Source organism: Myotis myotis, unplaced genomic scaffold, assembly GCF_014108235.1.
Source record: "Myotis myotis isolate mMyoMyo1 unplaced genomic scaffold, mMyoMyo1.p scaffold_m19_p_21, whole genome shotgun sequence".
Taxonomy (NCBI): Eukaryota; Metazoa; Chordata; class Mammalia; order Chiroptera; family Vespertilionidae; genus Myotis; species Myotis myotis.
The window spans coordinates 14,796,332-14,824,073 of NW_023416326.1; the positions used below are offsets into that span (position 1 = coordinate 14,796,332).

At 39.8% G+C, this 27,742-nt stretch overlaps 1 protein-coding gene across 10 annotated transcripts in view; it reads left to right on the top strand.

Annotated features, from left to right (window-relative positions):
• The window catches only part of CDC42BPA (CDC42 binding protein kinase alpha), a 197,622-nt gene that overhangs the window by 13,462 nt on the left and 156,418 nt on the right, over positions 1 to 27,742 (top strand). For all 10 annotated transcript variants that reach the window (XR_004975057.1, XM_036355002.1, XM_036355003.1 and 7 more), the window contains exon 2: positions 21,917 to 22,008. Coding sequence is in view for 9 of the 10 variants with exons in the window: in XM_036355002.1 (XP_036210895.1) it covers positions 21,917 to 22,008 (92 nt within the window). In the remaining variant the exon portion in view is untranslated. The remainder of the gene's footprint in view (positions 1 to 21,916; positions 22,009 to 27,742) is intronic.

Consider the following 27,742-nt stretch of genomic DNA (forward strand, 5'->3'; position numbering starts at 1 on the left):
TCTTTACCTTTAAGAAATACTTTTTAGAAACTTGGAAACAGTCTAAAACTTACAGAAAAATTGCAAGTACAGTACAGTGTTTCCCTCTGAACCATTGAACAGGGAAGGGCCAGTTTGATGCCCTATATGTTTGTGTGTATTTTCTACATCCTTTTGATAACCACTTGCAACTATTAAAATCGAGAAATTAATACTGATGTATTACTATCTTCTAATCTTTAGAACTCATTCAAGTTTGTCAGTTGTCCTGATAATATCTTTATAGCAAAAGGATTCAAAAGGATTCAGTTCAGAGTCACATGTTGCATTTGGATATCATGCCTTATAGTGTCATTCATTCGGGACTAGGTGTTCAGATTTTTCTCAACTTTCATGACTTTGACACCTTTTTATTTATTGATTGATTTTTTTATTGACTTTAGGGAGAGAGAGAGAAACATCAACAATGGGAGAGAATCATTGATCAGCTGCCTCCTGCACTCCCCACACTGGAGCCAGTAACTGGGCATGTGCCCTGTCTGGAAATTGAACCATGACCTCCAGGTTCAACCACTGAGCTATGCCAGTCGGGGCCCAAATAATTTTTTTTTAAAAAATATGTTTTTATTGATGTCAGAGAGAGGAAGAGAGAGGGAGAGAGAGACAGAAACATCAATGATGAGAGAGAATCATCAATGGGCTGTCTCATGCGTACCCATTACTAGGGATCAAGCCTGAAACCCAGGCATATGCCCTGACCAGGAATTGAATGGTGACCTCCTGGTTCAAGTGTGGATGCTCAACCACTGAACCACACTGGCTGGGCCCAAATAAAGTTTATAAAAAGTCAGAATTTTGATTTTAGAATTCAGTGGAAAGTAATAAGATTCTGGCCAAATTATTTTACATTAACGTATTGAATTTTAGTATTACTTCTAAGTAATAGACAAAGAGGATTTTAATTCAGAGAACTATATTGATGACGTTTATAAATAAAAATATTTTCAAAAATACTTGTTTTATTTCCATTCTAGCTGAAAATAATTAGAACAGGATCTTTTTCATAATAATTATGACATCTATTATCTCTCTTAGAATAAAAGTATGGCAATGCTTGGGTCTCTAGATATATACAGGGTAGGTTAAAAGTAAGTTTACAATTGTGAGTACATGAGACAGAGTTTTTTCTTGTGTTATATATTAGTTATTGTATTATTTTCCATATGAACAACTTTAACCGACTTTTGCCCCATGCTGAATGTAGTGAAATGTAGTTTTTATCTGAAATGTAAAAAATTATCTTAGACTTTTAAAAATATATATATTTTATTGATTTTTTACAGAGAGGAAGGGAGAGGGATAGAGAGTTAGAAACATAGATGAGAGAGAAACATTGATCAGCTGCCTCCTGCACACTCCCTACTGGATATGTGCCCGCAACCAAGGTACATGCCCTTGACTGGAATCGAACGTGGGACCTTTGAGTCCGCAGGCCAACACTCTATCCACTGAGCCAAACCGGTTAGGGCTATCTTAGACTTGATAGTTCTTCTTTTCAACAATAATACTTTAAAAGTTATTATAATAGGTCTTATAGACATCAGGCCTTTTTGTTAAGTTTTAACTGAGTTTTTCTTTAAAATGAACTTGAAAGGAATTTTGTGAACATTTGTATTTTAAGTATTTCTTGAATTTATGATTCTGTGGCAGAAACAGGTCAAATTTTTGATGGCATAAGTTCTGACCTCCATGGTTGGGGGAAGAAAACAATTTACATGATAGTGAGTAATAAGAAAAGGCTGTTGATTAATAGTAAAAATGGAGGGTTGATAGCAGACTTTTGGCTCTAATTGAAGACCTAATGCAAATTGGTTTAAATAATGAGAGTTTTACTAGCTAACCTATCAAGAGCAAAGGTAGGGTGAACTTACAGGTTGATGGCTCTACAGTGTTGTCAAACAACCGATTCTTCCAGTCTCACTGCTGCCATAGCTGAGGCTTTTCTTAACACCACCCACCCCCAACTCCTCCCAAGGTTATAGGATGGCACAGGAAGAGCAGGATTCCTTTTTCAGGTGGGGGAGAGAAAGTGGCTTCTTACCATCCTCTTAAGACAGCGGTTCTCAACCTGTGGGTCGCGACCCCTTTGGCGGTCAAACGACCCTTTCACAGGGGTCGCTTAAGACCATCCTGCATATCAGATATTTACATACGATTCATAACAGTAGCAACATGACAGTGATGAAGTAGCAACGAAAATAATGTTATGGTTGGGTCACAACATGAGGAGCTGTATTTAAAGGGCCAGAAGGTTGAGAACCACTATCTTAAGAGGAGTAAGGAAAGGAAGCTCTCAGAACTTCGCCAGTCTTAACGCCCACAGTTAGGTCTCATGTCTGTTCCTGAACCAGTTATTGCATTGGCACATGAGCTGTGTAAGGAAAGAGTAGGTAACTTGTTGTTAGGATTTTAAGAAGAGGGAATGATTCTTGGTAAACTACAAATGGTCTCCACTACAGTTGGCATTGAGTTTTACAATTTATTTATAGCCTTTTCTATAGGAATTTAGTGCTATAGTAAAGTGTTATGGTGTTCTTTTCTTTTCCCTAACACCTTTAAGTAATACCTTCTCATGTGTTTTGTTTTTAAAAAAATATATATTTTATTGTCTTTTTACAGAGAGGAAGGGGAGGGATAGAGAGCTAGAAACATCAACCAGCTGCCTCCTGCACACTCCCTACTGGGGATGTGCCCGCAACCAAGGTACATGCCCTTGACCGGAATTGAACCTGGGACCCTTCAGTCCGCAGGCCGAAGCTCTATCCACTGAGCCAACCAGTTAGGGCTGGGTTTTGTTTTTTTTAAAATATATTTTTACTACAGGCCTGGTGCATGAGCGGGCCTAGGCTAGCAGGTGGACATCCCTTGAGGGATTCTTAGCGCTGCCAAGAAGGCCGGAGAGGCTCCCACCACTGCTGCTACACTCACCAGCTGTGAGCCTGGCTTTTGGCTGAGCAGTGCTCCCCTTGTGGGAGTGCACTGACCACCAGGGGGCAGCTCTTGTGTTGAGCGTCTGCCCCCTGGTGGTCAGTACGCGTCATAGCGACTGGTCATTCTGCCGTTCTGTCGATTTGCATATTAGAGTTTTATTATATAGGATTGATTTCAGAGAGGAAGGAAGAGGGAGTGAGAGATAGAAACATCAATGATGAGAGAGAATCATTGATCAGTTGTCTCCTGCAAGCCCCCTACTGGGGATCGAGCCCGCAACCTGGGCATGTACCCTTGACCAGAATCGAACCTGGGACCCTTCAGTCAGCAGTCCGTTGCTCTAGCCACTGAGCCAAACCGGCTAGGGCTCATGTAGTTTTGATTTAAGGATTCTGAGCCAGCGTTATTCTATGGAAGAGAGAAAAGGATGCATTATAAATGTCACTAATTAAATTTTAATTTTAAAATTGCACATGGTCATAAAGAAATGCTTTTCGAATCCATGCCATCTTTTCTGGTTTATCCCTCTCTGAATGCCTATAAAACTTGTTTATGGTGTTCATTTGACAACCAATTGACTTGTTTTGGATTATTAATTGCCTTTTTACATGTCGCATCAAGGATCACTTCTCATTCTATATCTAATGCAAATTCCAGCATAACTTTATTGTTAGTGATATCTGCAGAGATGTGGTTAGGAAAAGGTCTGCTTAAAGTCAATTTAATAAATATTTAGTGTGCACGATAAATACGTGCATAATGGAGGTGCAGGAATTATGTGTACAGTGGAGTGTTGGAACAATAAAGACTAATGTGTGGTTCCTGCCCTCACGAAATTAAGCAGACTGTAAGTGTATGAAAAGAGGCCCAGGAGAGAGATTACTATCGACAAGGAGAGTGGGGAATGGACAAGAATTAATCATGGAGACATTTGAGCTGATCCTGAGATGAGAATTTTTTGTGCATTTTAGATGGAAGGCAGAGTGTGGAGGCAGCAAAGCTCAAAGGCAACAGGGGGAGGGAATAGTGGGAAACATGGTTGGAATGGTGAGTTGGAGCATTTCAGTTGGCTTATTACAAAATTTGAATTTGATTCTTTAGGCATTGGGAGCCACTGAATATCTATTTGTTTTTAAAGCAAGACTTGGAAACTGCTTTCTATCAAAGTATAAGTACTCTTAAGATGTGTAGTCTTTTGTTATGATAGAATGTTTGGTTAGTATATTCATTAATTCATTTTAACCAATATTTATTTCATACTTTCTCTGTGGTAGGTACCAGTTTCTGGAGATACAACAGTGAATAAGACAGGCAGGGTGTCTGCTATCATGGAGCTTACCTCATAATTTGGGAGAGTCAGAAAATAAACATGTAAATAAATAGGATTATTTCAGATATTGGTAACAGTTATAAGGAAAATAAGCATATGACAGTGTTTTGGGTGGTAATTTAGATTGTTTGGTCACAGGATGAAGTCCATGTTTTTGGCCCGAGGAATCAGATGAATAACAACAGCTCCTATTTATTATTTACTGTATGTCAGGCACTATTGAAGCAGTTTTCATGGATTGTCTCACATAATCATCATCCAAAGAAGGGAGTGTTATCCCTATTTCACAGATGAGGAAACTGAGGCACAGGTCTGTAGTCTCATCTATGTCTATGCATATATAAAAGGCTAATAGCAAAGTGTCCCCTCTGGGGTTTGGAGAACGGGAGTTCGATTGCTCGCTATGACGTGCACTGACCACCAGGGGGCGGGGTGGAACATGGTGGGCGACCAGCAGCAGTGGTGGGGTGCTGAGGGAGCAAGGGAAGGAGGAGGTGGGGAGGTGGCGGAATTTGATTTTAGAACACACACTCTTAGTTGCAATTACTCATTTGTACTGCCATACTGAGATAGCATATGTGACGGGGAGGGCTATGGATGGGGTGAGAATTAAGAATTCTGTTTTGGCCATGTTGAGTTTGGGACAGTAGCCAGTTGAACATATATTAGTTATTGGGAAGGGTAGGACTGGAGATAAAAATTTTAGATTCACCAGCTTAGAGGTAAAGCCATGGGACTAGAGATTTCTCAAAGAAAATATGTCAGTAGGAAAGAGAAGGGGGCCAAGAACTGACTCCTGAGGCATGCACAATGTAGAGCTTGAGCAGTGGAGGAGGAGCCAGAAATGGAGAGTGGCCAGTGATGTAGAAGAAAACGAGGAGAAGATTGTCAGGGAGCAAAATATGTTTCAGAGGAAAGGAATGTCACATGTTGTGAATGTGGCTGACATGCAGGCAAGTGTCCAAGTGGAGCCCGATGAGGAGCGAGAGGAAGTACAGTGGGAGTCACATAGGTGGCTCTTTAAGGGGTTTCAGCGATGAGGGGCCAAGCAATTGGGTGGTAGGTAGAGGGGAGCATGGGGTTTCTAAGCAGGATGGAAGATGATGGCTCAGCAGGGAGAAATGTAGGGAATGCAAATGCAGGGATTGGGCTTCCATTGGAGCAGGCACTTGCTTTTTTGGTTTTATTTGTTTTATAGGCAGAGGACAAGGTTTAGATACAGGTGAGTTGGTAGGTTTTGTGGTGGGGAGATAAAGCAGTTCACTTCTAATTGCTTCTGTGATCTCAGTAATGTTTAAGACAAAGTAAGCAGCTGAGAGTATTGGGAGGTATTGAGATTATTGGAAATGTAATGAGAGGAGATAGTGTGTCAGGATGCCCAAGACCACCCCCAGTTTAGGTGCTTCACTGGGAGGCTGAGTGGCTTTTACCCAGAACAAGTGAGTTCACCCCCCCCCCCCCCCCCGCCTTTTTGTGTGCGGGTGTGTCTAGCCCAGGGTTATTTTGGCAGGGTGAGAGCCACGTTCAGGTCTCCTGAGTCTCTGGACTGCTCTGCATTCCTCTTATCTGCCCCGGCTTTGTTTTCAAACTCTCAGATGTGGAGTTGGAACACTGGGTAGCAAAGCTCTGACTCTGGGCAGAAGGTGGTGGGTGCTCAAGACAGTTGCTGCCTGGTGCTCAGGGCAGGGCCTCGAGTCTCACTTGCCCTGGCTCCATACAGGCACCGGGCATCTGCCACAGGAGGCTCACCAGCTGGAGGTGGACGCCCTGTGAGCTCTGGGCTGCTTCTGGGGTCCTGGGCTGGCTGGCTTGGGGTCCAGGACAGGAGCCCTTGTCTAGAATCACAAGGGCTGGAAGGAGGCTGGTGGCCCTTGGCTGGTTGACTGCCTCTGTCCCGAGGGTGGGGAACCACTTGACCTGGTGGTCCCCTTAGGAGCTGTGTTCTGAGATGCCCCTGGAGTCCCCCAGGCGTCTGGGATGGGAAGCATGGACAGAAAGGGAGGCTGAGGTGCTGGGGCTCTGGCCCTACTGACCTGACCTCCACCGGGTTCTGGGTAAAAACCAAAGCAGCCAATTCGGAAAAGGAGTTTTAATGATTAAAAGGATTTCTGAAAAATAAAATTTATTATTATTATTATTTTTTACTGCAGCATGAAAGGGGTTTTGATAGGGCACCAGATTGGTTTTCCTAGTTTGGTTTGGCCTGGATTCTCCATGTTCAAGGTGCCATTTTGTTTTGGGGGACAGAGTACTAGAATTTGGGAGGATGTGGTGAGGGGCAGGCAGCAGGCCTGGCGCTGGATCAGGACTAGAACAGGCACTAGACAGCTACTGACGGAACCTCAGCCACCAGGAGCAGCAAGTCTGTCCCAGGGACTCTGGGAGGCAGTCTGGCCCTGAGAGGCATTCTGACCTCTGAATTGCTGTGCTGATAGTCACCGCCAGCAACCTTATCTCAGAGTGAGGAGAAGGGAGGGAGGGAGGGCCAAGAAAACGGTCCCCAGCCAGGAGTCGTCTGCTCATAATGCAGGTGATCTCTGTTTAAAAACAGCTTCCAGGCCCTGGCTGGTTTGGCTCAGTGGGTAGAGCATCATCCTGCACACTGAAGGGTCCCGGGTTCGATTCCAGTCAAGGGCACGTGCCCAGTTGTGGGCTTGATCCCGAGTGGGGAGCATGCAGAAGGCAGCCGATCAATGATTCTCATCATTAATGTTTCTCTCTCTCTCCCTCTCCCTTCCTCTCTGAAATCAATGACAAAAAAAAAAAAAAAAAAGAAAAGGAAGTTTCCAGTTCATTTAAAAATTTTTTTTTATTGTTTTAGAGAGACAGGGAGAGGGAGAAAGAGAAACATCCACGGCTGCTTCCTGTATGCCCCCTCCGGGGATGGGGAGTGGGGGGTGGGGTGGGGTGGGCAGGGCATGTGCCCTGACCAGAATCACACCAGCAACCTTTTGGTTCATGGGAGGAGCCCCAACCAACTGAGCCACATCAGCCAGGGCAGGGTGGAGTCCATTTTTAAGGTATCATTCGTGTATGCCTGAGAGTCAGTTAACTAGAACCAGATTAAAAATTTTTTGTTAAAATATAAGCTGTCAATTTCACTTTTTCAAATGTCTGCTACAGCTCAGGATTATGATAACCTAGTGTAGTAGTCTTCAGATTCAGTAATCTGTACAGTGCATAAAGTCTTCCCAAGGGGTGTGAGGGTATATGTCGTTTTATGGGAATCAAATTCCAGATTCCCCACTTCACTCAGTATTCTTTTCTGGAAACCAACTATTTGAGAGCACTCTGAAACCTGCGGACTTCACTCTTCCACTCCCGTCTCACAGGTGCCCACCTCCCACTCTATGAAGTGAAGGCATGCTTCTTGCTCCGGTGCCTTGCTTTGGGCTGTGAAAACCTCCTGAGTTCAAAACACAAGGGACTGTTTGCGAATGCACCTCCCCAGGGGAGGGCAAAACAAAAAGAGCTTCTACAAAAAGTACTGAAGCCGGTGTTACATTTCACCAGCTTACAAACCAGTGGCAAAGCTCTATCATCTATCTTTCTGAAAACTCTGAAGCAAAACAGTTGATACGGGGCTATGTAATAACACATTCATTTGAATTAAAAATTAAAGTCAGTCTTTTTCTTTTCTCTTTAAAATAATTATTGTTGAAAGTATTACATATGTCCCTCTCTTTCCCCCATTGACACCCCCTCCCTCCCCCGCCCAAAGTCAGACTTTTTCTAACAAAATAAGTCTTATTTTTGCTTAGTGGCTTGCCAGTGAGGACTGGCTTTGCCATTAGATTATATGGTGGACATTTCCCATAACTTTTTATAAATTCCAGGTTTTGATGGAATTCTATTTAAAGCACATATGCAATATGAAATATGTTGGAAATTACATCATTTACAACCCTTAAACCTATACTTAAATATTTGAGTTATAATTTAAGGGAGTACGTTGTTTTTCCAAAACCTTTGTAGAGACAGTATGTGAACAAAAATATTTCATGACCACTGCTAGAGTGTTTGTAGAAAAGGGCTGGGTTATGGACTCAATCTGTGGCCCAGCTTTGAATCTTGTCCCTGGCAATAGTGACTTTGGAAGTTAACTTGGCTCAGTGGTTGCATGTCGACCTAGGAATCAAGAGGTCATGGTCCAATTCCTGGTCAGGACACATGCCTGGATTTCTGGCTCGATCCCCAGTGCGGGGGGTGGGGGCATGCAGGAGGCAGGCTGTCGATGCTGTTTCTCTCACATCGATGTTTCTATCTCTCTATCCCTCACCCTCTCTCTCTAAAAATCAATCTATTTATATAAAAGCCTGAGCGCGACCATCCAGCCGATCGACTGGTAGCTATGACATGCACTGACCTCAGGGGAAGACACTCAACGCAGGGGCTGCCAAGCGACAGCAACTTTGCAGAGTGCCCTCTCGCACTCTGGGACCTCTTGGGGGATGTCGGACTGCCGGTTTCGGCCCGATCCCCGCAGGCCAGGCGGAGGGGCCCCACCTGCTGGAAGGACCCCACTCACTCCGCAGACGCCCTTTGAGCCCCAGCACTGCCCCAGATGCGGCCTGCCGGGGAGGGACCTTGGGATGTTGGCTCCAGGGCATGTCCAGCCCAGCTTGTCCAGTCCTGCCCTGCTGGCCACCTTCTAATTAATTTCCTTTCAATGTGCATGAATCCGTGCACCGGGCCTCTAGTAAAAATATGTTAATCTACAGGAAGTTCTTTAAAAAGTTACTTTAAAAACCACTTAACACTTTTTTCGAGTATATCTCTATTCCTAGTTTTCTAAGAGGTTTTAAGTTTTTTGATGTTTTATTATAAGTATATATTGAATTTTATCATTTATTTGCATTTGTTGAGATAAACATATGACTTTGTATCTTTATTGCATTAATCTAGTGATTAACAATGAAATTTGAATATGGAATGCATTTTGCACTACTGGATTAAATCCACTTTTGTTGTAATGTAACATATATTACTGAATTTGATTTACTAGTGCTTTGATTATGATCTTTTGCATCGTGTGCACAAGAAAGATGACCTATAGTTTTCTTATATTCTTTGTGGAAGGATTTGGTATCAAGTATATGCTGGCCTCATAAAACAGGTTGGGAAGTATCCTCTCATATAATGCTGGTATCATTTCTACCTTAGAGATTTGACAGTTTAAAGAATTGAATGACAAATCTATATCATCCTGGAGTTTTCTTTCTGGAAAATTTTTAAAGTAGAGATTCACTTTTTATTAAATATAGGATTATTTAAGGTTTCTATTAGTCTTTGTTTCATTTGACAAGTTGAGTTTTTATATGAATGTGCTCACTTAATTTTAAAATTTATTGGCATAAATTTGTCAAAATAATCCTGTTTAATCTCTTACCATCAGTTATTGTATACATTTTTCTGATACTGCTTATTTATGTCTTCTCTTTTCTTGATGTTTTTAGAGATGTGTCAGTCTTGTGAAAGAATCAATTTTTTGTAATGTTGATTTTTTTCTATTTTTATTTTACCATTCTTTTAAAAATGCTTTCTAATTTCCTATTTCTATTTTATTTTTGAACTGCAAGTTGTTTACAGGTATACTTTAATTTCCAGTGTTTCTTTTGCAGTTGTATCTGTGACAACTAGACCAAGCTTGTTATTTATATTGTTCAGATTTTTATCTGCTTCACTTACCAATTACTCAGAATGTGTATTAAAGTTACCTATCTTGATGGGGTATTTGCCAATTTTTCTATGTAATGGTATCAGTTTTTGCCAGTTACATACTTTGAGGCTAGATTAATTAAGTACTGGTATATACAGTGTAGAATAACTATATTTTCCTGATGAATTGCTCCTTTTATGTAATCACAATCATTATTTCTAGTGAGGATTTTTGCCTTAGAGTTCCCTCCTTTTTCTCTTATTAGCATAAAAAAATGTAGCTTTATTTTGGTTATTTGTCTGGTTTATCTTTGTACCTTTTTTATTTCCATTCTTTCTAAATTCTTGTGTTGGATGTTTTTTTGGAAAAGCACGTAATTGGATTTTCCCCCTCTCAGTGTGAAATCTTTGTATTTTAACTAGTGTGCCGGCCATTTACATATATTATAAATAGTAATTTATTTGGATTTACTTCTGCCATTTTTAAAAAAATATATATTTCTTTTATTGATTTCAGAGAGGAAAGGAGAGAAAGATAGAAACATCAGTGATGAGAGAGAATCATTGATTGGTTGCCTCCTGCACACCCCCCACTGGGGATAGAGCCCACAATCCAGGCATGTGCCCTTGGCTGGAATCGAACCCAGGACCCTTCAGTCCTTAGGCCGACGCTCTATCCACTGAGCCAAACCAGCTAGGGTCCATTTTTTTTTTTGGTAAGCCTCTTAAAATATTTATTTTTCCATATGTTTTTACCATCTTTTGGGCTAATTCATTGTATTTTTCTGAGTCAATTTCCCCTGTACTTGTTTGGATGACATACACTCTGTTTCTCTCCCTTTGGAGGCTATCCGATTGCAACTTCTGCATGTAAGTTATCAAAGTGTAAAGTCTTATGCTTCTCCTCTGGATCCTCTTTTGTGGTCCCTCGTCTCTATTTCCTTTAATTGGGAGGTAGAGAATCTGTTTGGGATAGCTTGGATCAGATATCTCCTTCTGGATCATAGCTATTGTAAGGTGTGGGGAGGGGGAGAATTTTATTTATTTATTTATTTTGGGGGAGGGAGTGAATTTAGTAGATATTTGGCCATTGGGTTCCTCTCTCTAACTTCTTATATCCTTCCTGCACCATATATTATGGACTTTTATCACTAAACTAGAAGCCCACTGCACAAAGATTGGTGCAATAGGCCTTCCTTCCCCTGGCTGCTGGCATCCGTTTTCCTCTGGCACCCGGGACCCAGGCCTTTGGCTTGGCTTCTCCGCTGCAGCCACAGCGGAGAAGCCAAGCCTCTTCTCTTCAGTCTTCAGTCGTCAGTCTTCACTCCGGCCGGAGCCTTCAGTCTCCGCACCACGCCTGCATATGCAAATTAACCGCCATCTTTGTTGGGTTAATTTCCATAGTTGTTCTGATTGGATGGTGGGCATAACGGAGCGACACCAATTTGCATGTTTCTCTTTTATTAGTGTAGATATTAATTGACTCTTGTCAGCAAAACACAGTTGTTACAAACTCAAGTATATCTAATTCCATAGACTTTCTATAACACTTATTGTCACAAATTCACATCTGAAATCTCTTCCTTCTCTTCCTCTTCCTACACCTCCTTAATTCCGTCCCCGCCTCCCTTTTTTGTATAGGTGCATATGAAACCTGTCGGAGCAAGCTCCCCCATCACAGCTGGTCCTCTCTCTATGGCTATGTGGTTTCAGAAGCTTTTGGTCGTTATACTCTTTTCCTTGTTCTCCATTGTGCTTATCTCCTTGAGAACTCCTTGGAAACGGCGAATGGCTTCTCAGTGTTCCACAATTAGAGCGAACTATGCCCTAAGACAGTGATGGAGAACCTATGACATCATTTTTTTGGTTGATTTTTCTTTGTTAAATGGCATTTAAATATATAAAATAAGTATCAAAAATATAAATCTTTGTTTTACTATGGTTGCAAAGATCAAAAAATTTCTATATGTCACACGGCACCAGAGTTAAGTTAGGGTTTTTCAAAATGCTGACACGCTGAGCTCAAAAGGTTCGCCATCACTGCCCTAAGAGTTAATGGAGGTTCAGGACCACGGACAGATGTTTGTGTGCCACCTGTCTGTCTCACACCCAAACATTTTAGCAGCTAAGACATTCTGCCAGAGCCTCCAGTGTTTATTGTTCTTTTTATTTTAAGTTGAACTCCTCCTCATTTTTCTCAATCATCTTATAGCCAGGTTTTGCCTTTGGGAAGTTTTCATCTCATCTTCTTTTTAAGTACTTATCTTACCAGTATCTTTGAGTTGATAAATAGTTTTGTCTCCTTAAAGAAATTGAGAATTAGATAGGCTAAGAAACTTATCCTACATTCCACAAGTATTCAATTATGATAAGGTTTGGAACTTAGATTTCTCTGACTGGGAAGACAGAGCTCTTAATTCCTTGATATACTTTATTTAAAACTTCTAAATGTGTATTAAATCAATTTATACTTAACAATTATTTACACATTTGCTCCACTTTCTATTATAGCAGTGGTTCTAAACCTGTGGGTTGTGACCCCTTTGGGGGTCAAATGACCCTTTCACAGGAGTTGCCTAAGACCATCGGAAAACACATATATAATTACATATTGTTTTTGTGATTAATCACTATGTTTTAATAGTGTTCAATTTGTAACAGTGAAATTGGGGGTCACCACAACATGAGGAACTGTATTAAAGGGTCACGGCATTAGGAAGGTTGAGAACCAGTGTATTATAGTGCTCTTTTTTTCTTACTACATTGCAAGAACTCTGAATTTTATGGATTGCAACCCTTTGACCGTCATAGTTTATAGATATTTTTCCTGTGTGTAACTTATTTTTATTTTAAACTTTAATACAGTATTTAAAAAATGTAACTTTCAAATTTTGTTAAATTGTTCTGTCTTTTTTTTTTAGGCTTTTGCTTTTGCCATCCTGATAGAAAAGTTTTTCCTCATCCCAAGAACATAAAAATATTGTATTCTATTACACTTATGTAATAGTTTGTTTTTTAGATAGTGTACCTATATTTGAACTGATACTTTTAAGAAATATATATTTTTACTGATTTTAGAGAGGGAGAGGGAGAAAGAGAGAAACATCAATGATGAGAGAGAATCATTGATTGGCTGCCTCCTGCATGCCCCCTACTGGGGATCGAGCTCACAACCCTGGGCATGTGCCCTTGATCAGAATCGAACCTGAGACCCTTCAGTCCTCAGGCTTATGCTCTATCCACTGAGCCAAACCAGCTAGGGCTGAACTGATACTTTTAAAACACATTCTAGTAGCTTGTAAGGCAAGACACTTTATATTTCATTTTAAATATTTTCTTGCCTATTCTTCTACATTTATTCTTGCAGGTTCCCTTAGAATCACTTTGTTAAATTTTCTTTTCCTCCCCCAAATCTAATTGAGCACAAACCAATATTATATCTAGACTAAGTGGCTGAACTATTTTTTCACTTTTTTCATATTTTAAACATATGGAATAGTTTATAAATACCATTTTATAGTGGTGTTCTCACCAGCTGCTAGTGGAAATAAATTTATATAGTATCTGTATTTATTTTCTCTTTCTTTGAGATTTATTTTCCATAAAACTAGTATGTAAAAATTTCTATGTAGTATTATTTATTAATAGTGGTGACAACACAATATCTGAAAGAAGGTATGTGATGAGATTAAATTGTTGCTGTGAGCCCTGACCGGTTTGGCTCGGTGGATAGAGCGTCAGCCTGTGGACTGAAGGGTCCCAGGTTCGATTCCAGTCAAGGGCATGTACCTTGGTTGCGGGCACATCCCCAGTAGGGGGCGTGCAGGAGGCAGCTGTTCGATGTTTCTCTCTCATCGATGTTTCTAACTCTCTGTCTCTCTCCCTTCCTCTCTGTAAAATATCAATTGCTGGGGTCCAACCCCAGCAGGTCCAGGGGTCCCCAAAGGTGTGGACGGAGTCGGCGAAGAAGGAATGACACGGAGACAGCGTTCAGTTGATCAGCAGCCTAGCCAGGATCTCTAGCCAGGATTTACGTCCATGTTCTCTTGCTAGGTTCTCCAGCCAGGTTCTCCAGCCAGGTTCTGTAGCCATGTTCCCTCGCTAGGTTCTCCAGCCAGGTTCTATCCAGGTTCTCCTGCCAAGTTCTGTTGCCAGGTTCTGTCCAGGTTCTGTTGCCATGTTCTCTCGCTAGGTTTTCCAGCCAGGTTCTGTCGCCAGGTTCTGTCCAGGTTCTCCTACCAGGTTCTCTCGCTAGGTTCTGTCTCTAGGTTCTGTGGCCAGTTTCTGTCCAGGATCTTTTGCCATGTTCTCTCCAGCGAAGTTCTTCTGTCTCTAGGTTCTGTGTAGGCCCTGTGTCTAGGTTCTGTGTGTTGTTCTCTTGTTACATCTGTATTTATACCAGTTGATTCCAATCCTATCAATCTCTATTCCAAAGGTTAGGGCATTTCTTATCTCCATTCCAGGGAGTAAAGATTATGTAGCTTAAGCATGATTGTTCATAGTTAAAGTGATTAATTACCCGCCTGGCACTTAGTTAAGGGGTTTTATTCCCTCCCTAACTTCAGGGGAAAATCCCTACCTGGGGAAACAACCTTTCTCAGAGAGGTGACCTTGGTTAAAACACATGGTGCCAAGAAGGTGAGCAAACATATTAAGAACAGTATGCCATATATGCCAGGTCCCTTGAAACAGCAAGGATGGACCGGCTCCCGGCAATCAATAACTCTATTTAAAAATAAATAAATAAATAAATTGTTGCTGTGGGAAGTCAGCTACCCAGTCTGTTTCCCATTTCTAGCACAGTGGCTGGTACTGAATAGGTATTCAATAAATAATTAAATGTAGTGTTAAATAATTAATGGAGACATTATCTTTGTGAATTTATGAGTCTCAACCTTATAGAATTGATCAAATTGGGAATGCTAATATATTCATTAATTTCATTCATGAGAGACAAATAGATGAACTAGAATGTAAGTTCAGCAATTTGCAATAAAGAATATATCTGTTAAGCACTGGAGTCATTTGTGTCCGTCCCACCAGTGCTATTGGAAGTTTGGAATTGGAGAATGGCATTGGAGTAAGGGTAGTTACTCTAATGGACCTAAAGTTCTGGTAGTCCCTGATCGGAATGACATGTCACATGGATTGGCATTTTGTTCATTTGTCAGCACCCTGCCTACTGTGCATGAAGAGTACTACCTAGGTTTCTCACTCACAAATACTCTTGGTGTCTTCCTTCCGGACACATTCTTTCTTTAGCCATATGATGATTTTACCGTCAAATCTTGCTCTGTATTAGAAGTAATTATTTTTTAATCAGTTAAGTGCCACACGTCCAAAACAGAAACCATCCCCACGATATTATGAATTGCAATGAGTATTATAAAAATATATTACTCACACTTGGGGTGTTCGTGAATGTTTTCAGCTGAAAATTCTCACGAAAAATGATTTTAAGGTTGGTCAGGGCTGCCACTTAGGGAAAACATTTTTTTTTAAATAGACACACGTGGCGTGTGGGGAAGGTCCACCACTTGCATCTACAGATGCTTATGGCATGCAATGAGTTAAAATTCACATGTTGTATATGAACACATTTATTTGAAGCATTCAAATAATACGGATATCTAGTTAACATTTTGAGTCTTTATGCTAGATATCATGTTAATTATTTTTTTCTTATCCTATGTAATAAAGAGCCAATATGCTAATTAGACTGAACAGCAGAACGACCGTCCGGACAACCTTCTGGACGATGCTGGGGCTGCGAGGGCCAAGCCCCTTGCACGGATTTTGTGCATCGGGCCTCTAGTTTAACTATAAAACAGCCCATTGAGGGACTCAAACAGATACTTGTACACTTTGTTTAAATAAGTGAGGCATGTGGTCCGCCGGCTGCAAGTTTGACATGCTTGTTGTACACCAATGTTCGTAGCAGCTTTATTAACAACGAGAAGCCCAGTGCATGAATTCATGCACAGTGGGGTCCCTTGGCGTGGCCTGTGGGATTAGGCCGAAACCAGCAGTCCAATGCCACCAGCCGCTCCTGCCTGCTGTTCCCGCCCATCCCGGCCCCACTGCACCTGCTACGGGCTCGGGCCCAGTCAGCCCTGATCAGGAGAAGTTTGTGCCGCCGTAGTGGTGCTTGCCAGCTGTGAGCCCTGCGTCTGGCACCCATCCCGAGGGTGGTAGGCAGTGGGACGCCCTTGCTGGCCCAGGATCTGGATCCATCCCGCTGACGTTCTTGCCAGTTGTCGGGAGCCACCTGGCGGCTACTTTTATATTGTTTCTTGCGGAGCATCTAGGGAGGGGAAGTGGCCTCAGTGCCCGAGGCTGACATCCAGGAGGCCTGCTGCGCTGTCGGAATTGAATTGTGTGGGCGGCTCTGGTCCGTCAGTGCCTGGCCCACTCTCTGGAGATTGTACCTGCAGGACTACTGAGGGAGTGAGTGGCTGCCAGAACAGGCCAGTCAGCTGAGCGGCACTCCCACTGTGGGAGCGCACTGACCACCAGGGGGAAGCTCCTGCCTTGAGAATCTGCCCCCTGGTGGTCAGTGTGTGTCATAGTGACTGGTCAACTGGTCGTTTGGTCGCTTAGGTTTTCATATATATAGTTAGCTAAAAAGTAGAAACAACCCAAGTGTTCATTAATTAGTGAATGGATAAAAAGTTATACATATAGTAATTTAGAGACCATATATCTAATATGTTCTGTGTTTGTGGCTCTGTTACCTTTGCTTATGAAGTTGCCAAAAACCATAATACATATAGACTACTTTGAAACTTTTCCACAATAACTCAGTTATTAAAAATATAAAAATACCTACTCTGTCAAAAGATACAGTTTTAGGTGTTTAAAAGTGAATAAGTCCTAGTTGGTTTGGCTTAGTGGATAGAGCGTCAGCCCTCGGACTAAAGGGTCCCGGGCACATACCTTGGTTGTAGGCTTGATGCATGGCCCTGGTCCGGGCTCATGCAGGAGGCAACCAATCGATGTGCCTCTCTCACATCGATGTTTCTCACTGTCTTTCCCTCTCCCTTCCACGCTCTCTAAAAATCAATGGAAAAATATCATCTGGTGAGGTTTAACAATAACAACAAAAAAGTGAATAAGACAGTTTTACACTCATGCTCAAGTATATGTTGTCACCATAAATCTCAGAAACTTACCACTTGTAATTTTATTCTCTGTACATTACAAGTTAGTGTATGGTCACAGTGTATTTCATAATTTCTTATTACATAACTAATTTAAAAGTGCACTGTATATTTTATTTGAAAATATAAACAGAACCTGATATGACTAATGAAAGTTTTAATGTGATTTTAGTTATTACTCTTGTCAATGCTCCCTCATATTTCTCTCCCCGCTCTCCCTGCCTTAGCAGTGGTCCTTGATTCTCATGTTACTGCACTGCAGATTAGCATCAGCGTCTATAGTAGGAGGACATGCAGTGGAAAGGCTGAGGGGGAGCAACACTGGAAGGAGGCACACCCACTGGAGAAATTTGAGAGGAAGGGAGGAAGCAGAACCAGGAATGAAGGGAGGTGAACATCTCTGGCTGCAGTACTCCCTCTTCCCTTCCTGGCCTCGCTATGCCTTGGGGCTGTCTTATTCCCCACATTCTCACATGTGTCTCCTCCATCCACATTCTTTTTCTGTTGGAATCTCTAACTAGGGCCCTTTCTCAAGCCATCAGTGGCTTGCAACCAGCAGTCTCTGTTCCTACGTGACCTGGGCAGTCGTCGTGGGAGTCGGGGTGGATTGAAGGAGACTCTATGTTTAGATTTTGGGTTACATTCGGCAAAGAAAAAGGTATACCTTGCAAGGTATTTTTGGCATTTCACATGGGAACTTAGAATTCTTTTATTTTTAGAATCATTCATTTGATCGTGTGTAGTGAACCAGGCAGTGTGCTAGGGGCTCGGATGGAAACTTGCTTTCTTTCAAGTTTCAAAGAGATCGTTTTTTAAAACTTAAGAATTGTTTTATATTTCATTCTGTTAAGTTTAGTATCTGTTTTTTGTTTCTTTTCCCCAAAAAGCTTTTGGGAAGAAAGAGGCAGCATGTTATATTGGAAAGGCTTCAGTATAATTCAAAATAATTTTCTTCACCAAAATGTGATTCATATATAAGAAATAAAGGAAATATATAATTTTCTCATGGAAATTAAATCTATTATCAATATAGTTTGAAGAACTATAAATTGTAAAAAAAAAAAATTCACTCTTAATGTCAGGCTCCAATTTGTGCCATTGTTGGCAATGTAATCTTCAACTTATTTTACCTTACTGAACCTGTTTTTTTTTTTAATAGGAATAATAATACTTAATGTAGTGAATGTGAGAGTGAGAGAAACTGGGACAGGTTGTCAGAATTTAAATAAAATGATGACTTCTTTAAAAAAAATATATATATATATGTATATATATATAAAAATAATTGATTTTTACAGAGAGGAAGGGAAAGGGATAGAGAGTTAGAAACATTGATGAGAGAGAAACATCGATCAGCTGCCTCCTGCACACCCCCTACTGGGGATGTGCCTGCAACCAAGGTACATGCCCTTGACCGGAATCGAACCTGGGACCCTTCAGTCTGCAGGCCGATGCTCTATCCACTGAGCCAAACCGGTCAAGGCAAAATGGTGACTTCTTAATTGATGAGCCAGCTGTGTCGTAGTGGGATTGTGACTTATTGCAGAGACTAACTCTTCTGAGTTCAGTTTGTTTGTTTGTTTGTTTTGAGTTCAGTTTTAAATCCTTTTTTTCCACAGCTTTGGTTAGTTTTCCACACTAGTTCACTTTACTCTGGCTAGTGAAGTGAGGCCCCACAATTACACTTGACCTCTAGTCGGAGGGAGGTTTTCAGAGAAACGGACGGAAATGGTGTGGCAGGTACCTCAGAAAATATGTGCCACAGGGAACACACTGAACTGTGCAGCACTGAAGAAAGGCAAGGCATTGTTATCGTTAGGTGGTATGTATGGCACCTTGTGAAACGTCCCCAGATATGGCAGTTGTCTAGCAGTACAACAGACCCAATTGGTTCCTTACGTGGTTTTGATTTTTGTCAGGGGCAGTAGTGTAGTGATCATTAAGTCTTTTCCAGTTATTGTAACGAGTATAAAGTTTTTCTACAATTTGTCTCATACATCCAAAACTATTTCAGTCACACCAAGTGACTGACATGATGGGCTTTTGGTGGATAGAATTCATGACTTTTTTCTTATGTTTCTTTGTATAAAGCATTTTTGTTAAATATTGCCAATGAACTTCTGGCGGTAACATATAATCAGCTTTTCTCTGTCCTCCCCTTCTGAGATTCTAATTACCCTTTGATGTTGTCTCATAGGTGCCTGAGGCTGTCTATTCTTAAGGTCTTTTTACTTTAGATTGTTCATTTCTATGGATATATTTTCAAGTTCATGGGCTCTTTCCTCATTTTTATTTTATTTTGAAGCACATCCAATTCTAGAATTTCCATTTGGTTCTTTTTTTTAAAAAGGCAGACGATTGATTGATTTTTTCCCTCTGAGCATATCCTATATAATAAAAGCCTAATATGCTAAGTTCAGTCACTATGATGTGCACTGACCACCAGGGGGCAAATGCTCAGGGGTAGGTTAGCATGCTGCTAGGGTCCAGCCAATCGGGACTGAGTGAGACAGGCCGGACATGCCCTGGAGCCCTCCTGCATTCCCTCCCCGGCCCTGCCCCGATCATGCACCTGTGGGGTCCCTCACTCTAGCCTGCACCCTCTCGCAATCTGGGACCCATCGGGGGGATGTTGGAGAGCTGGTTTTGGCCCGATCTCCATAGGCCAGGCCGAGGGACCCCACTGGTGCGTGAATCCAGGCCTCTAGTCTATAATAGTTGTTTCAAGATTTTTGCCTGCTCACTTCCGCTAATTTCAATATCTCAGTAATCTCTGAGCAGATAATGAGTAACTAATTTAAGGAATCAGACACATTTTGTGGTTGTCTTGAGATAAGGGAGGCAAAGATCAAGTTCAGTTGATAGAGACACTTAATGAGATCTGCTTCAGTTACATCCTTTGGCTTGTTTTAGATTCTTTGTTAGAGGTGGAGAGCTCTGAGTTTATGGTGATGGCAGTTAGATAGATTAGTTGCCATCAGATGTAAGAGTGAGAGGCCACCAGGTGTGTCCTCTTGAAGCAGAGGTAGGGTCACGGGGACAAGTAGGGTAGTGAAAACCCTTGAGCAGCGCTTCTTTAAAATGTGAAGGAAAATGGTTTTGAACTATGCAGTTATCATACGATTACCATCTCACTTGAAGGATCAAGTTGCTTGTTTCATGCAGTAGGTTGAAGGAACTATAATCAACCAGTCATTTATTTATTCTTCTTAAGACCATGCCGCCAAAGAACTTTCTGTGTGTGTGAATAATAACACTGGTACTGGTTTCTCATGTTTCTGTAGTTGTTCACAGTTCATTTTATGCACAATCAGTTGTTTTCATCTAACTTGATCACTGAAATTAAAGTAATATTGTTAGGCTTAAAACGTTAAGAATAGCCATAGTTTCTCAGATTTGAAAGAATATTAAGGAAATTGTAAAAAAAATTCCGGCCAATAAGCAAAATTTTGAACTAACCATTTTCATTAAATTGAATAAAGATCCATTCATATATACAAGTTTAAAAAATTTCCTTATGAATTTAAATGTATAAAAGAGTGCATAAAACTTTTCGTATAGTTCAAAGGATGATAATAAAATTAACATTCCTGTACCATTGATCCAGCTTAAGAAATTAATAGGATCTTAGAAAACCCTGTGTGTCTCTTTTCCCTCAAGAATAAATCATCTCCATGAAATTTGCTTTATAGTTTTATAAGTATTCCCATAGAATATTTTTATTTTTGCTTGTTTTTAAATTGTGTGTAAATGAAATCACACTATATTTTCTGTGACTTCTTTTCCAAGTATTTTTTGAGATTTATTCATGTTGATTAAAATAGCTATGGTTGCTCTAGCCGGTTTGCTCAGTGGATGGAGTGTTGGCCCACAGACTGAGGGGTCCTGGTTCGATTCTGGTCAAGGGCACATACCAGTCGCAGCCAGTCGATGTGTATCTCTCACATTGATGTTTCTCTCTCTCCCTTCCACTTGCTCTAAAAATCAATGGGAAAAATATCCTCAGGTGAGGATTAACAACAAAAACAAATGTCAATTTAGTCCTTATAATTAATAGAATAATGTCTTAATTCCTCACATAGTATTCAATGTCTACCCTGCAAACCAGACAAAGTAGCACAATTTACTTAGTCCTCAAGTTCCAGTTCTTTTGTTACTTCTGTGAAGTATTAAGATGCACATAAGTGTTTCACTATCACTGATCTCTGTATTAGAAACTTAATCACATTGTTACTATGCGTGTAGCATACTGTCTTTCTTGAAGACAGAACTTCTTGAAGGAAGGTACTATACTTGTTTTAAACTCCAGTGATTGCCACCATGCTTTATATAGTATGTATTCTTGCTAAAGGAATGTTAAAAGGATAAATGAATGTGAAATAATTATTAATTTATTTGGTAGGAATTGCTGAAGTTCTCTCTGGTGACCTGAAATTTGCTTTTGCTTCTTGGACCTTTGTATTAAAATATGTATCTAGCATTGAGAGTTAGAATACACAGAATGTTTGATATGAGAATAAACTGGCCTCATTTGCTATTTTGAATTATTTCATATGTTATTTGGTGTTTAAAATAATTTTCTTCACCAAAATGTGATTCGTATATAAGAAATAAAGGACATATATAATTTTCTCATGGAAATTAAATCTATTATCACTGTAGTTTGATGAAATTATTAAATATTTTGGCTTAATTCTTAATCATAACTTCAATCCTTATTGTTTAAGAAATACCATTATCTGTATTAATTTACATCACATTTCATTAAGAAAGTAATTGATGTTGCTTTTTATTTCAGCTAAACCATTTACTTCTAAAGTGAAACAGATGCGATTACATAGAGAAGACTTTGAAATATTAAAGGTGATTGGTCGAGGAGCTTTTGGAGAGGTAAGAATTTATAGAAGGTCTGCTAATTGTTTTGGAAGCTATTTTATACAGTCTGAAAAAATTTAACTGAAATATTTTTTACTCTGTTGTGATACGATTAATCAGAAAGTATATTAAAGTTTGGAATGAAATACTTGCATATGAAATTTTCCCCGAAGATATTTCTACTAGTATTCTTCATGTGTCTTGTGGGTTTGAGTATGTTTCTGGACTCTGTTTTGTTGGTCTATTTGTATCGCCTTGTGCCAATATGACACTGTCATAAGTTATTCTACTTTGTCTTGATATCTGGTAGTGTATGTACTCCAACTTCTTTCCTCTACTCCCCTATTCTTGGCTCTTATATTTTTACAAGAGGCCCAGTGCATGAAATTCGTGCAAGGTTAGGGTCCCTAGGCCTGGCCGGCGATCAGGGCTGATCGGGCCTTCCGGCTGCCAGTCGGGGTCTTCCTTCCAACTTCCAGCCGGGACCTCCCTTCCCTGGCTGCCTGTTGGGGCTTTCTTCATTCCGCACCGCCCCTTGGTGGTCAGCAAATGTCATAGCGAGCGATCCGTCTCCCGGTCGAACGCCCGTGGGGGCAATTTGCCTATTAGGCTTTTCTATATAGAGAGATAATTTTAGAATCAGTGTTTCAGTTTCTTCTTACTCTTTTAAAAATATATATATTTTTATTGATTTTAGAGAGAGAGGAAGGGAGAAGGAGGGAAAGAGAGAGGGAGAAACATTGATTGGTTGCCTCCCATATGCACCCTGACTTTGGATGAAACCCACAACCTGGGTGTGTGCTCTGACCGAAAATTGAACTGGTGACTTTTTGGTGCATGGGATGATGCTCAACCAACTGAGCCACACCTGCCAGGGCTCTACTAACTTTTTTAAAAAATTTTTAAGACATATTTTTATTGATCAGAGAGGAAGGGAGAGGGAGAGAGAGAGAAACATCAATGATGAGAGAGAATCATCGATCGGCTGCCTACTGTCCGCCCCCTACTGAGGATCAAGCCCACAATTGGGGCATGTGCCCTTGACCAGAATCGAACCCCGGACCCTTCAGTCTGCAGGCCGACACTCTGTCCACTGAGCCAAACCAGCTAGGGCTCTACTTACTCTTAAAAACCCATACTCACACCCACACACCTGTTGGAATTTTGACTAGGGTTGCACTGAAACTAGAATCATTTTGTAGATTATTGACACCTTAACAATATTGACTCAGCCAATCTATGATCATGGTATATTCCTTCATTTTTTAGGGTTTTATAAATGTATCTCACTGATGTTTTGTAGTTTTCATTTGGTAGGGAGGACTTCTACATCTTTCAGCAGATTTATTTCTGGGTGTGTGATGTTCTTTGTTATTATAATTAGAATAGCAGAAATCATTGAAATGTCATATTTTTATTTTGGTCAAAATACAATATTATTTTAATTGTGATTTTTGTTTATCTTTAGAAGTTTATTGCTCAAGTTCTAAATATTTAGAGGGTTTTCTATCTATGTCTATTACTGAGTTATGATGTAATTCCAGAGAAGTCAAAGAATATAAACTGTGGATTTCACTCCTTTGAAATTTGCTGTGTGGTATTCTATAAATATCAGTTAGGGCAAATTCATTAATCTTGTTTAAGTCTTCCACATTCTTACCTTTTGTTTGCTCTGCTTGATATGTTATTTCCTGAGAAAGGATTTGAGATATAGATATATATAGATATAGATATAGATATAGGTATAGATATAGATATAGATATAGATGTATATATATATAGATATCTATATCTATATCTATATCTATCTATATCTATATCTATATCTATATCTATATCTATATCTCCCCCAGTTTTTACTGATAATAAATACAGAGTTATTATATCTTCCGGGTGATTAACTCTTTTATAATAATGGAATGATCCCTGTTAGCTCTAGCTAGTGCTTTTGGAGTGAAAATTTTCTTAATCTGATATTAGTAGAGTGCTACTCTTTTTTTATTAGTATTTGCACTAAATATCATATTCCATCCTTTTAGTTTCAGCTTTCTATAATTTTTATGGTATGTTTACTATTAAGCAGGACTTAGTGTTACTCTTTTGTAGGTAAGAAAGTTTTTCTTCTATTCCTATTCTGTTGAGCTTTTATCGTGCATAGGAGGTAACTTTATCAAAAGCTTTTTCTATATCTATTTTTTTTCTATTTTGATGAAACGATTTAACGTCTATATTTGGTGAATGTGCGAATTACATTAATTTTTAAATATACCAGTATTGCATTATTACACAAGTTGAATTGTTTGTGTACATCCTTTGAATATGTAGTTGGGTTTGACTTGTTATTTCATTAGGATTGTTTTGTTTATGGGTGTGGGCAAGATTAGCCTTTAATTGATCTATCTTATAATTCCTTATTTTTTGAATAATATATTTAGTTTACAAGACAATTTTGGAAGTGTTTCTGCTTTCCCAGTTTTCTGTAAGAATTTGTGTAAGATTGGTATTATTTTTTTTCTTTAAATGCCTGGAAGAATTCACTAGTGAAGCCATCTACACTAGGGGTGCAATTTATTTGTAGTTGGTTGTTAATCTTTGATTGCACTAATTGTATATGTACAATTCTGTGAGTTTTGAGAAATGGATTCACCTTTATCAAGATAGAGACCATTTACATCATCCTAGGAAGCTCCCTTCCCAGTCAGTTCCCATCATTTCCATCAAGTGGCAACCACTGTTCTAAATTTTAACTGCGGGTTGGTTTTGGCTGTTTGAAAATTTCACGTAAATGGAAATTAATCCATGTACTCTTTTGTGTCCAGCTTCTTTCACTCAGAATAATGTTTTTGCGATCCATCCTGTGATCAAATGTATTTATACTTGCTTTTTATTGCTGAGCAGTATTCTGTTTTATTAATATACCATAATTTATCCATTCTGTTGATGAATATTTGGGTTTTTCTGTTTTTGTTCTTTTTAGCTATTAGGAATAAAGCTGATATGAATATTCTTTTTTAAAATATATTTTTATTGATCCCATAGAGGAAGGGAGAGGGAGAGAGAGGTAGAAACATCAATGATGAGAGAGAATCATGGATCGGCTGCCTTCTGCACGCCCCCACACTGGGGATTGAACCCACAACTTGGGCATGTGCCCTTGACCGGAATCAAACCTGTGACCCTTCAGTCTGCAGGCCGACGCTCTATCCACTGAGGCAAACCAGCCAGGGCTACTATGAATATTCTTATGTGTATTTTATGGAAATAGATTTTCATTTTCCTTGGATAAATACCTAGGACTGGAACTGTTGGGTTAAATGGTTGGTCATATTTAAATTTAAAAGAAACTGGCAAACCTCCAATGGGGTTGTACCATTTTACATTTCTACCACTTGCAACAATATTTTCTGTTGTTCATCTTTGTAATTTTAGCCATTCTAATGGGTATGTAATAGAGTTTCATAGTCTTAAGTTGCATTATTATTTGAATTTATATTATACATCAACATAATTACTCATCATTCTTATAGCTTCCTTTGTGAAGTATATATTCAAGTATTTTGCTCATTTAAAAAAAATTGGGGTATTTGCTTTTTTATTATTTTGTTGTAGGAGTATTTTAAATTTTGATGCTACAGTTTTTTCTCTTAGGTTTATTATTTTCTGGCGGTATGTTTTTGGTTGGGGGGGGGGTTCCCCCTAAGAAATTCTTGTTTATATTCAGGTCACAGGCATATTGACCTATTTTTTTAAAATCTATATTTTATTGACTTCAGAGAGGAAGGGGGAAGGAGAGAGAGATAGAGAAACATCAATGATGATTCATTGATCAGCTGCCTCCTGCATCCGTGCCCCAGCAGGGATCGAGCCCTGACCGGGAATCGAACTGTGACCTCCCCGTATATAGGTCGACACTCAACCACTGAGCCACACTGGCCTGGTGAACTAATTTTTTTTTCTTTTTTAAAGCTCTGTAGATTTAGCTCTTATGTTTAGGTTGGTTATTTACTTCAAATTAATTCATGTGTGATGTTGGTTATATAGTTGTTTCAGCAACATTTGTTGAAAAGACTATTTCCTCTATTAATTTACTTCAGCATCTTTGTAAAAAAAAGATCAGTTGACTACATTTTTATCTATTACTACTCTTTCTATTCTGTTTCATTGATCTCTTTGTCTATCCTAATGCCAATACCACATTATCTTGAGTCCTGTAGCTTTATACTATAAAGTTGAGAGTATGTGATGAAGTGTGAGTGTAAGTTCTTCTACTTTGTCCTTTTTCAGATTGTTTTAGGTATTCTAGGACTTTTGCATTATTGTATATGTTTTAGAATCAGGGTGTCAGTTTCTGTCAGTTTATTGGTATTGAAATTGAGTTTGCATTCAATTTATAGATCAATTTTGGACGGTCTGACATTTTAATGTTGAACCTACTTGTTAGTCCATGAACAAGGTATTTCTTTGTTTTTTAAGGTCTTTTAAATTTTCTTAATGTTTTGTTATTTTAGCGTACAGGTCTTGTTCACATTTTGTTAAATTTATTTCTAAGTATATTATGCTTTATGCTATGGTGATATTTAAAACAATTTTATATTCAAATAGTATGTTGTTAATATGTAGATACAACACTGATTTTTGTATCTGACTTTATTTTCTAAATTTACTATTTTAAGATAGTTTTGTGTTTTGGTTGCTACTTTTTTGTTTTACTAAGTAAGCAATCATTGAGACTAGGGGCAGTTTAGTTTCCTTTTCACTTCCAGATTTTATACCTTTTATTTTTTTATCTTATTGCACTAGTTTCGACCTCTAGTATAATGTTGAGTGGGTGTCATGAGGGTAGACATCCTTACTTTATTCTTGAACTTAGGAAAAAAGGATTCAGTGTTTCACTATTATTCTGCTAATTGTAGGCATTTTCATCAATGTCCTTTATTTGATGAAGAAATTGTCTTCTATAACTAGTTTGCTGAGAGTTAATAAAAGTATTAATGGGTGCTGAATTTCTGTCATCTGCTTTTTTTTGCATCTCTTGACATCATATACATTTGCACTTTTATTCTGTTAGTATGGTGGGTTACCTTGATTGACTTTTTTCAGTAGACTATTTTTTAAAGCAGTTGTAGGTTCATAGCAAAATTGCTTAGAAAGCACAGAGTTCCCTTATAGTCCCTGCCCCTGCACATGGAAGCCTCTCTGACTCTCAACATGCCCACAGAGTGGTACATTTGTTGCAGTAGGTGAATCTACATTGACACATCACCGTCACCCCAAATCTGTAGTTTACAGTAGGATTCACTCTTTGTGTTGTACATTGTATTGGTTAGAACAAATGTATTATGACACACATACCATTATATAGTCCTAGAGGCCCGGTGCAGGGATTCATGCACATTGAGAGGAAATTAATTAGAAGGTGGCCTGTGGGGCGGGACTGGGCAAGATGGGCTGGACACGCCCTGGAGCGAACCTCCCGAGGCCCCCTCCCCGGCCAGCCGCACCTGGGGTGGAGGGAGTGGGGTCCCTCCGGCAGTTGGGGTCCCTTGGCCTGGCCTGCAGGGTGTCGGGCCGAAACCGGCAGTCCAGCATCCCCGGAGGGGTCCCGGAGTGCGAGGAGGCACTCTGCAAAGTTGCTGTCCTCGGCAGCTCCTACATTGAGGGTCTGCCCCTGGTGGTTAGTGCGTGTTATAACTACTGGTCAGATGGTTGAATGGTTGGACGGTCACCGAGGCTTTTATATAGAGAGATC